This window comes from Benincasa hispida, chromosome 9 (genome assembly GCF_009727055.1).
Source record: "Benincasa hispida cultivar B227 chromosome 9, ASM972705v1, whole genome shotgun sequence".
In the NCBI taxonomy this organism is placed as follows: Eukaryota; Viridiplantae; Streptophyta; class Magnoliopsida; order Cucurbitales; family Cucurbitaceae; genus Benincasa; species Benincasa hispida.
This window is the reverse complement of record NC_052357.1, coordinates 28,979,394-28,991,816: the sequence shown is the minus strand read 5'-3', so window position 1 is coordinate 28,991,816 and position 12,423 is coordinate 28,979,394. Positions and strand designations below refer to the sequence as shown.

Below are 12,423 nucleotides of genomic sequence, written 5' to 3'. Positions count from 1 at the left end.
CATGATCAACGCAAACTCCAACGCCTATATCAAAATGAAAAGAAATATAACCAAGGCTGGAGTAAAGTTGAGAAGAGCACTTGCTTGTAGTTGGATGTTCGCATGACACCCGTGGGGGCAAGCCAAAATGAAGATGAGAGGTCCGAATCAACGCATGATTCAATAAAGATTATAAAATAACAAAGGTAATAAAAAGAAGTTTTATATTTTTGAACCATAAGCCTATTTCTGAAAAGAGAAATAAGAACTCCTAGAAATGAGTAAGGGAATTTTGAGGAATAAGCTTGAAGAAATATTTCCATAGGAAAGTGAATAACTTTGAGGCGAAATGCCAATCTAATAAATCAAACTAGGGAGCATGTTGAGAGGTCAAGTTAATGCATCATTTTGAGTTGAGATATATACCAAGGCTTTAAATACATGCTTGAGGACAAGCATTATTCTAAATTTGGGGGTGTGATAACTTGTAGAAATATAAGTTATTGTACTTTTTTACTTAGAATAATTAGGATAAATTAGAGAAAAAGGCATTAGCTTAATATGAAATTCATGCAAATAATATTTCTCTGCATTTATATGTTTACAAAGCTTATAATATTGAAAATTGTAAAATTTTTCATTATTGAATGTAGGATTTGAATGAAATCAAGCAAAAACGACCAAAAGAGTAAAAGCTGCAACCTTAAATGCATTGATCAGCTCAGCATCCAATCTTGCATACAGAAAAGCACGACGATGGAATATCATGCGATAAAAAGATAGAAGACGAAAAACGTGTGGGCAGTGGAAGTTAAATCAAAAGATGCAAGTGGGCAGCTAATTTGAGACAACCACGACAAAACCAATGAATCAGTGACACAGTTAACCAGTGCAACAGAACATGGAATTAAATGTAAAGGTATCAGACCATCATTGGAAAGAGGCTGCAAAACCTCCATTTCGACGCCTATAAATAGCCCATCAAGAGAATGAAAAGAAGGGAGAACTTCCACCATCAAAAGAGGTTGAAGCTTTGTCAAATTTTCACCTCAATTCTGCCATAACCACCACTCCTTCAAGTTTCCTTTTGAAGAATTTTGAGTGAGAATGCAGTGTTCTTATCTGAAAAAGAAGAGAGAGACCTCCATCACCATTGCAACCTAAGTGAAGCCGCCACCACTAGAGCCAAAAAGCGCAAGAAATTGTGACCTGCAACTTGACACTTTTAATTCTAATACATTCTTCTTGTCATCTTTATTTGTATTAAATCTATAGAGATTGAAAAATCCTTTTTGCTTAATACGAATGCACTTTCTTCCATATCCTATCCATCCATGTCTCTTTTCATATGCATGAACAACTAAATTCTTAATGAGTTGAGAAAGATAAAATAACATTTTTACTAAGATGTGCATGAGTAGGCGTTCATCTTGTTTAACGCGTGCAAAATGAGATACTGAGATCAAATAGAGAGATTGGTCTTAGTAGGAAACAATCAACTGTTTGAGAAAGTAAGAGATTATGGAGCTCTTTAAACAAGGATAGAAGTGACTTTAGAAATTATGTTAACTTTTCGCAATCAAAAACTCATCTTATACATTCTAGAGATAGGGCATTGTGGCTCAAAGCACTGAAAGGTGAAGTTTATTACTTTAGAAGTTTATCGCATGAATGCATGACTTATGCATTGCTTAGGAAAATGTTAGTGGACCTTTCTCAAGCCCTGCCTAATCATTGATATTTTTATCCATTCTCAATGCACGCTGCTTCATTTAATACTCGTAATTGTCATCGCACGCACACACATCATCATTCATTCCATTGATCGTGTAATTTACCCATTAGTAGTGAACATTACTTTCATCGTATACTTAAAGAGCAAACTATTGCGTCAAGATCAAACAATCATTCAAACTATCGCGTCAAGATCAAACAATCATTTCATCACCATTTAGTCATATGACCCTGTGATCGACCTTAGATCTCACCAAGGGTACTCTGATTAGGCTTGCACTTGGATCTAGTTAGAGAAAATATTGCATTAGGGTAACATATTCATCTTATTTAGGATTTAGAGCACGACATAAGGCAAAAAGTCATCGCATCAAACAAAACGCAATAGCTGTGTAAAATTAATAATTATCCTAATTCTGTTTTGTTTCTTCGTTTTTGAGTTTTTCCAAAACAAAATCAATTAGTACAAGGCGATCACTCGCTTTCGCTGAGGATTCAATTCTTTCACTCTGCTCGCCCTAGCTTGAACGCACGCCTTGGGACTCTTGTGTGCACCTCCTGCGCATCGAGTGCCTGTGTTGACCTCTAAGCACAGGGTGTGGGCTGCCTGCCCATACCATGCCCAGTGACATGCTAACCTCCAGTTAGCCTGATGCGCCAGCTCGCATGCCCTTGATACCTTGGGCATTTGTCTTGGCTAACCTCTAGTTAGCCCTAGGGTGCTCTTCGCTTGTTCGACATGGCCCTCCTGCCATGCCAAATGTTTTCGAATCTTGGGGGTCTGACACCTCCCACATAGTACATTATGAGCTAAATTACTTCGACACCCTTGTAGAGAGATTTGACTATGAGTCACTTGCTAACATAGAGTACTCATCTAAACTATGATTGACACGAAATTCGAAGTATTTGTATATCTCCTCAATATGCATCTAATACCAGAGTCGCTCGTCAAAACTCGAGACTGAACCTTGAATTTCATGGTAATGGCCCGGGGTCTATTTGGCCCCTACTGAACTTTTCACTGATATACCGTCGATGACACTGATATTTGTCTTCTTTCTTGTTGCTTAACCTGATACGTTTGCCCGCTTAACATGGTGCATCGGATGCACTGTCCTCCTAAGTCGCCCCTTTGTCTTTGCCTGGTGCGTGGACACTTGCGTGCCGCCACTATTGTTTGCACCAGTGGGGAAAGAGTCTACTTGTGACACTCGGCATATAAGAGAGCTCGTTATTCATTTCGTCATTCCCCGCCAGACCGCCATGAATTTTGAGTGAGATCTTAACGGGAAACTATGGCGTCTCGGTTCTCATCTGTCCAGTTGCAAAGACGCCTCTATACTACTACCAGTCAATGGAGTGTCAGGCAAGTTCGCAGTTCCGACTTCCATGGCTGCTTGGGGGAGCTGAAGAACCACATCTCCGACTCCGACTTCATCGCACTCTCTCTTCAAAACACGGGTTCTTCTTCCTTTCCTTGGCACCGCCTTCAGCCGTTCGACACCTACGATACCGCCTATTGCAAAACCAAATACGCCGCTGAGAAGTTTCAGATCCTTCAATTCGCTCTCTGCCCTTTCTCTGTCAGGGAATCCAAGCTAATCGCCCATCCGTAAGTCCCTTCGCCGCTTATCTTCATGTTCGGATGTTTGGAGTTTTGTACTCTAGGGCAGGATTTGGGAACTGGGTGTTTCTTTATGTTGATGAATATTTCTCTGCACTTGCAATCAATTTGGTTTCTTCTTGAAAATTAGAATTGAGCGATAATTCTTTCATTGGAATCTGGAGTAGGGATGAGGAGTATATTTTGTGTTAATCATAGATGAGTATGATTTGTAATGGAAGGTGGTAATGGGATGTTCAATGGCTTCTGGCTGATATTTTGATAATGGTTTTTGCTTATGGTTTGCATGTTCATCATCATTTGGAAGTCTAAATTCGAATTCTCTTTATCATTTGGTGATTGATACAAATTTGATTGCTGAAAGTCTGTTTCATTCAATGGTGTAGGTACAACTTTCATTTGTTCCCCAGAGATGAACTGAACATTGGGATGCCTTCTTACAGTTTTTCATGTCAAGTTTCACATCTAACATCCATGGCTCGTGAAGGTTTTGACTTTGATGCTTGCATATATGATGGTAAGCCTTATTTTGGACAATTTACTTCTGTCTCACTCTCACTGACCACAAGACTTGAGATTTGTGAGAGACACCATAACTAATAGAGGAGGAATTCAGATACTCGGATTTCCAATCCCTAAACCACCTTCCTTCCAAGGTTTCAGCAAGGGCGCAGAATGAATTTGAGGGGTATTCATAGGAAAGATAACAGTCCACAATTACATTCTCAATCCCACTGGCCCTTGAATTTCTGTTCCCATTACATAGGGCAAGAGAAGAAATTAAGTTCCTAAGTCTCCTAAAATGAAAATGAGATGTCTCACGATTACCTTCACTAATCCACTTTATCTTGGATTTTTGTGTCTGGGCCGTCTCTTCTGATCGAATAAGTCTCAAAATTCCCCTTCAATCTAATTAACTCCTCCGATGCTTCCACACTCAAAATCCCCACAGACTCCATGTAAATTGTTTATCTTATTAGTAATCTCCTGTTTTTCGTTAAAAAAAACTTTTGAAGACCCTCAGGTTCCATCCTTTAGGCTTGAACTTTAGGGACTTCAATCTTATTGTAAACCTAAATGCCTCCCATCTCCCAACCATATCATCTGACTATTAGTCGAGGTAGGAAGACTTGAAAGAAGGTTTCTTTAATCACACATTTCCAAATATGAAATGACAAGGACTCCGTCTTATATCTGACTTACAAAACGACCTGTTGTTGGTCAGATTCATCCATGGGAATCCAATGGCTTGATATCCCCAAAATATTTTGTCTGCCCTTTATGAGCAAAAACATATCTAGCTGACTAGAAACGGGTTATGAGTTCCTTCTCAAGTCTCCTCTGCTTTCAAATCTTTATGACGCTCAAGCTTCATGTCTTGTACTTTGCTAGAGGAATGCTCGTCTGTTTATTGGGTGTTGTTTAACAGTGTTTTAAAAAGCCCTCTTGGGCGCGCGCCTAGGCCCAAGGCGCAGGTATGGCGCCTCGTCTTGGAAAAGCAAGGCTCACAAAATAAGACACGCCTTAGGCGCGCGCCTTTTGTGAAGCCCCAAGGATCAAAGCCTTGCACTTTGGGGCTTTTCAATTATTTTTAAAAAATAGTATTAATTAAGGATTTTCCTTCTTTATTAACTAAAAGGATCAAGTTTACCAAACCTAAATGCAAATTTTCTTGTATTTTGGGTCCCTTTTTTCCATATTTCCACTTCAATTATACTCTCTTTTTAATGTAATATTTTTATATATAGTGCGCCTCACAAAAAAAAGCCTGCACTTTTTTGTGCGCCTTGCGCCTAGGTTCCAGAGAGCCATTGTGCCTTAAGGCGCCTTGGGCATTTAAAAACATTGTTGTTTAAGGATTGGTCTCTTTTATCTTTTATTTTGTTCTTGCTGCTCCGATTTCTATGTTGTATTTTCTTTTTTCCTTAGTTGTTACATTGTACTTTGAGCATTAGACTTATTTCATCAATTCAATGAAAAAGCCTTGTTTTCGTTTCCAGAAAAAAGGGAGATTAGTACACAAATTAGATAGAGTAATTTGACATCATGAGGGGAGGATAAAAAAGACTATACTTCTCAAGAAACTTTTGGTAGGCTTGCATCCGTCCAGTTGATTGACTTCTCAATCTCAAAGATTTCTTCGGGCAAAACTCTCAACATCAAAATTCCCAACTAAAGATCAGCTAGGATTACAATCACAGATGCTGAAAATGCCACCCAACTCTCCCTACAAATCATCTTGTTTTGAGATTCATATGGCTCATATAGTATTTATACATTTGAACGCCAGTCTTCCAATTTTTTGTTGGTGGATTGCTTAAGATCTTTTTGTTTCATGTAATTTTTATCAACCCAAATATTATTTATTGCTTTCTGGTTGTTTTGTCGCTTGATTTTTGGGAAAAATAAACTTGAATATTGTTTATCTGTATGCTGAATCTATCATCTATATTGTAGTTTGACTTCTAATAGTCTTTTCCCTATAACAGCACTTCTTCCACGAATAGATGTTCGCCTTTGACTTCTAATAGTCTTTTCCCTCTTTTTGGTTTCAGGCATATCATACTTATCTAGAGCTCAAGAGTTCATAGCAAAAGTTCGAATGGGCTGTCCAACTCTAACATCTAATACTAATGTTGCGAAATCTTCTTCTAAACCGTCAGTTGCCGATTCCATTTTTGTTCAACGGGTTAAATCACGTGTAAAGAACTGGAAAGATGCATGTAATTCAAGCTCAAAAAAAAGTGGTAAGTTTTGACTTAATCTTGCTTTATAAAACAATTTCGTCGTGGTTTTTTCTTTTCGTTTTGCTCTCTCGTTTTTTAAACTATTTAGGTTAAAGAACACTTTTGGTCCTTGAACTTTTATTAGATTAACAATTTTGGCTCTGAACTTTAGTTTGTAATGATTTAATCCCTATACTTTCAAACTTGTAAGAACTTAGTCCTTGACTTTAGGCTATAACAATTTAGTCCTTGTATTGTACTTTAAAATTTGCAACTATTTAGTTCCTATCATGAAAAATATTGTTAAAATTAAATTAGATTTATTTGCTATGCAAATCATTAAATTGACTGGGGACCAAATGTGTTTATAAACTACAAAGAGTAATCCTATGTAATAAAAGTTGGCACTTAATTTTGATGAGATTTTCACAATAGGGATTAATTTGTTATAAATTTGAAAGTATAAGGATTAAATTGTTACGTAATAAAATTCAAGGACTAAATTATTACAAATTTGAAAGAACGTGGATTAAATTGTGGAAATTGTCAGAAGTAACACTATCAACTTTTCACTTTTCAAAATTAATACCCTTTTTTGAAAAATAGTTAAATTAGTTTTTCTCAGTCAATCTCCAGCGAGGTCGACCATCGAGATTTAGTTAAAAAATTAACTTTTTCTAACTTATAGATTGTTTTGGGCTTTATCGGTGAAATCTTGGGTAGTGTTAATATCGAGATTCTACTAATTTTTCCAAATATTATATAATCTTTCCAAAACTTATACCAAATCTTATATTTTTTCAAATTTTCTCCAAACTAGATTATTTTTACCATATCTTATATCATGTTTTTACATAATTTTCAAAATTTTGCCCTAATTTCTATTTTCACAATTATATGAATATATAAATTTACAAATGAATTTACCGGTTACAATTTTTTAAATGGATCAAGTGCATTGTGATTTTTTATATTTTAGATCAAATTTTGCAAATAAAAAATTAAGATTTGGGAAAATATAAAGAATCTCGGTGTTAATCTACTCAAGATTTCACTGAGAAAACCCAAAATATAGAATTCGGTGTTAAGTTTGCCCGAGATACATCGAGATCTCCCAAATCTATCTTAATTTTTAGCAAAATTTGATCTTTGGGCTGAAAGATTTGAAAAATAGGTAATATTTGATATAAAATTTGGAAAAATTACATAATATTTAGAAAAATTGATAGAATCTCGATGTTAACTACCTTGGATTTTACCGGGAAAGCCCAAAGCAATCGGTAAGTTAGAAAAGTTAAATTTTTATGTAAATCTCGGTGGTCGATTTCGGGCGAGATGGATTGAGAAAAATTACTGTAACGAGTTTTCAAAAAAGGTGCTAGTTTTGAAAGATAAAAACTTGAGGAGGTTATTTCTGACAAATTTCCATTAAATTGTTACAAATTCAAGCTCAGACAAAATTGTTACTTTATGAAAGTCAAAGAACTAAAGTGTTTTTTTAACCACTTTTATTTCTTTGTTTCCTGAAATAGTAAAGGTAATGTTTCCGTAATTTAGACGGGCTGCTAAGTTTGTTGGAAAAGCTCATCCCTGGTAGGGAGCAGTATGGATCAAGGCCATCTATGACTATAGATGTTTGTAGTGAACGACAAGTTATACTTGTATTAGAGGTAACTTGATCTTTTCAACTTATGAGTGATTCAACATGTGTATTGCATGTTTTTAAACTATACTATATTATCTTGTACATTGTACATTTCCAGAAATATCCCTTTCCTGAGCAAACCCATATCGTAATTAAGAATTATACATCTTTGATCTTTTTTATTTATGTTGTTATTTTTAGTAACTTTACATATATATTACACATTGTTTAAATAAAATAGCTTATCATGTATGTTAACGTAATTTAAGGTAAAAATTACTGATTAATACATGGACGTTTATGGTTGTCTATTTAATGACTTGGCTTAAATAGTTTCCATTGCATCCATGAACTTTAATTGTTATTCTATTTAATTTTTGCTATTAATACTGGTACCAGATAAAAATTGGCTGATTTGATATGATATGATGGATAACAATTGAAAAAAGTGGATAGTTGGTCATGGTCCAAAAAAAAGGTGACACTTGCTACATGGCATTTTCAAAGCAATATATCAATTTTTTTTTTTGTAGACCATGCCACCCTATTTTGTCAAGCTGTCACCGCTTATCTTTTGTCTGCTATGTCATGCTAACTAAACCATGTTGATACAATAGGATTACATTGTTCAAAGCTAATTACAACTCTATTTATAGTCTAGGGAGTAAATAGATATAACTATCACAATTAAAGGATTAAGTTGATGTAATATCATTATCAAGTATGTACTATGACTTGTTTTGGTTGGTTACTTAGTTATTGGGAAGAAATCAATTTATATCCCCACATTTTGCAAGTTGAATCAACTAAAACCTAAGTCTCATTATTCTGAAACATTGTCACGTAATAGAAATTGATTGAAATAGCAAGTATTAAAGGAAAATTACAATACCCAAGGTTTGGACTCTTCGAAAATTAACCTCCAAAATTCTACCTCCCTTAAACCCCTCTTACCCACTCTATTTATTTCATAACGACTCTTTACTAACCAACTCCCTTAATTAATATATAATGACACGCATACCCTCTTAATATCCTCATACTCATAGTACCCTTAATAATTCCCTAGATATTGCTAAAAAAGATCTCAACCTATAATTCCAATCTTTCATAATTCACTAAAGAAGGCAACATGGCCCAAAGAAAGCCATTGGGGGAAAAACTGAGAGAGAGATGAGGAAACAATGGGAAACAAGGATGGTAGTGGGAGTAAAAACCCATGAACTTTGAAATTACAAAATATGACACTAAGTACATAACAATGTACCAAGCAAAAACTATAATGTCATTCTGAAATGACCATCTCCTGTTAATGAAAGTCATGTTTCTTATCAGGGGAAAAAATCTTAAATGACTAAATTTAAGAGTGAACATATGTATTCAAATTTATTCTTAATGTGATCCTTTTTACTGTAATGATCTAAACTTTTGCTTCATGCAGAACGATGTATTTATACATTTTGCTTTTTCTGCAGGAGGACTATATGTGTTGACTTATATTCTTTTCTGTATTTTATGTAGCTGTTGATGGAATTTTCTGATGACCTGGTTCCTGTGGTGATTCCAGCGAAGAGTGGAGGAACTCGAGCAATTCGTGCCATTTTGACAAGCTCAAAAGAAGACAAGATTCTGCTTGAGGTACCAGTATATATTTCACTGGATTTCCACATTCTAAGTTCCTAAACTATCGATTCTTTTGCTAGCTCTTTGTAGAAGTTCATGTGCTTCAGTTGATCCTCTCATCATTTTCAACTGACCTATGCATTGGCATAACTAAAAATATGTATGTCTTAAATTTATTTATTTTTTTTATAGAACAAAGATGAAGATATGGTACAGAATGGGAATAAGGTTTTAACTTCCAAAAATTGAGAGTTATGGTTCCATGTATTAGACTGATGGGTTAACTGTATAAAGCAAAATTTTAGATGGATTTGCTAGAATGTGTCATCCAGCTCTGTAAAACTTGTAAATTTTTTTTTGTTCACTGTTCAGAAGGAGCTTCAAAATCTTGAAGAGGAAGAGAACAAGAAAATTCGTGGTTTTCGAGAGGTGATAGAAATGATTTCTGCTTCACAGAAACCTATTATCTCCTACAGTTCTCTTAATGGTGTTTACCTCATATTCTTTATTTTTGGTTGTTTTCTTTTCTTTGTTTTTCTTTTGTTCTCTAATTTTTGTTCTAATGCTTTTGTTTTGGATGCAGATTTTACATTTATTCATTCTAAATTCCTTGCTCCTCTGCCCACTAATATAGATGAGTTTGCATCCTCCTTGCATTTGGTTTTCCCACGAGTGCTTGATGTAAAGCATTTGATGAGCAAGATTGGTGGCCTTAATAAGCCAACCAGTATAACTTCAGCTCTTTCTTACTTGAAGAATCATTATTATGCACCTGTTGATTTGGATATCCCTGTTGAAGGTTTGACAGCTTTTCCAACTTCTTATGTTTGAGAGTGATTTTGAAATGGTTAAAATTACTTGTCGCTTTTAAAATCACTATAAAACGTGTTTTTAATCATTCAAAATCAGTTTTGATGATATGAAAATTGCATTGAAAAGTGTAAAATTAAATGTTAAATTGATTTGAGTGATTAAAAGCGTGTTTTGGAGTGATTTTTACTCTGACAAGAGTGATTTTAACAATTTCAAAATCATTCCAAATATGTACTTTCTGATACAGTGGAAAACACTTCTTCACTGAGTGTTTGTGAGAATGAGAGAGAGACAGCCTTAAATCTACCTACGTTGTTTTAATAAACGTATGTTGACAAGGACATGGGCACGGGTGTGCCTAAGTTAAGTGCTTTCACTCGATCAAGTACTGAAGACATTTTTTTCTCGTTAAATTACAAATTTAATCTCTGAACTTTGAATATTATTTTTATTTGGTCTCTAAGCTTTCAAAAGTGTATAATAGGCTCTTAAACTTTCAATTTTATATGTAATAGGTCTTTGAACTTTCAATCTCATGTCTAAGAGGTTCCTAACAAATTTAAAGTCTTTAAAAGCTAACTGATCTATTATAAATAAATTTGAATTTTAAATCTTATGGAACATTAAACTGTCAAAAGATAAGTTAACAAAAATGTATCAAACTATCAAAGTTTAGGAATTAAATTTGTATTTTGAAAGTTCGGACTGGACTAAATTTGTGATTTGCATTTTGTATGTTTACACCCGTTTCTTTACAGATCGACATTACTAAGTCTTTTGTTAGGCCTTGGTTCTTTTAGATTGTCTTTTGTCTTACCAATCAGTGAAAATAGGTTCCATCTATTTCGTTTTACAGAAGTAATATGCCAAAAAAAAAAAAAAAAAAAAATCTTTTTTCATTACATCCCTTTTTACTTTGTCAGTGAATTAGTTGTGTTTGTCACTTATTGAGTATCCACGTAAGTCTCGCTATTTTGTTGTGCATCTAGGCTCCATTGAACTTTTGCACTTTTACAAGCCCTGCATCTCTAAGAGCACTGATCACCATCATGGTCCCTAGACTAAAAAAGCTTTCTGCTAACTTTTGAATGTTCTATTGCAGCTACAGGAAATGATCACAAGTTTCATGGGCATAATGCTATATGGTTATGCCATTTGTTTGCAAAAGTCTGCTCTGTACTTAAAATTGATCTCGATGGTGTCCAATCCAACAACAACAAGCGTTTGGCCTCAATGCTCGATGAGTGTGCAAATGTTTCTTCTTCATTCTCCCCTTACCACCACAAACCTGAGGACGAGAACATTAAGATCTGGGCAAAGAATGCTATAAAAGTTAGCTGTAGGCATTTGATTTTCTTGTGGGGATTTAGAGATGGGATGACTGCTCGGTTGCTGAAAACTGCACTTGAAGGTTCCCATGAAGTTTTCTGTGAAGAGTTTGATGTTCGGTTTGTGGACAAGAAATGCGCCATTGTTGTTTTCTGGCAACCGGGATTATCCGAGACCTTCCTTGATGCAATAAATAGTGATGGCATAGTGGGATCTTTAAGAGAGATGGTATCAGAAGGGCTAAGAGCAGCAGGTTATGAAACTTATAAGAGAGTCTGTAGATTGGATTTATGGGAAGCAGATTTAGCCGAGTCCTTGGAGAGAGCCATGTTAGAAGAACATCATTCCATTTTGGAAGCTGAACCCGAAACCGTGCGGTTAGACATCAATTACTCTAATGATTCTTTGATTTATTTGAATGATCTTTGAAACCATTGTAGACATGATTAGGTTGCCAAAATTCAGATAGTTTAGGGAATATTGGAGTGATTCTTCCTATTTTCTAACTGATATTTGGCACCCATGATATACCTTGAAGTTTTGGTCCATTCCTGAGAGAGTAAGTCTTAAGTTTATGAAGATGGAATATTTTTCTTTCCATTATATTATACATACTGTTGCCTATTTTAGGGCAATAAAATAACTTGTGGCTTTAATCAACTTACATCACCAGATTCATGAATCGGAGGATGAGTTCAAGTTATATAGAGGAAAATATCAATTTATACTAAGCAATTTAAACTTCTAAAAGTTGAACTTTGGTAAGTATATCAATTTAGACTATTGTTTGGTAAAATATACTTTTGGTCGATGTCTGTTTGGTCATTAAGTTTTAAAAGAGACAGACTAAAAGTTTGAGAAATGAATTGAAGGAAAGGAATTTTATTTGTTAAAGTTAGCCCAATCCTGCCCATTTAGTAAAAGTATTATTTTATTCTTTTGCGGAT

The 12,423-nt window shown here is 34.9% G+C and overlaps 1 protein-coding gene across 2 annotated transcripts; it reads left to right on the top strand.

Moving 5' to 3' along the window:
• The first annotated feature begins 2,789 nt into the window (after nt 1-2,789).
• LOC120086896 (poly(A)-specific ribonuclease PARN-like) lies at nt 2,790-12,136 on the top strand. 2 transcript variants are annotated; one of them, XM_039043711.1, is made up of 8 exons: nt 2,791-3,328; nt 3,727-3,857; nt 5,896-6,087; nt 7,624-7,736; nt 9,233-9,349; nt 9,707-9,821; nt 9,918-10,133; nt 11,250-12,136. In XM_039043711.1, exons 1-8 carry the CDS (start codon nt 3,012-3,014, stop codon nt 11,903-11,905), a joined length of 1,857 nt encoding a protein of 618 aa, XP_038899639.1. In that variant the 5' UTR covers nt 2,791-3,011; the 3' UTR covers nt 11,906-12,136. The 2 variants fall into 2 exon arrangements, with proteins under 2 accessions (XP_038899638.1, XP_038899639.1); XM_039043710.1 differs by having other exon boundaries at nt 2,790-3,328; nt 9,707-10,133.
• The last annotated feature ends 287 nt before the right edge of the window (nt 12,137-12,423 follow it).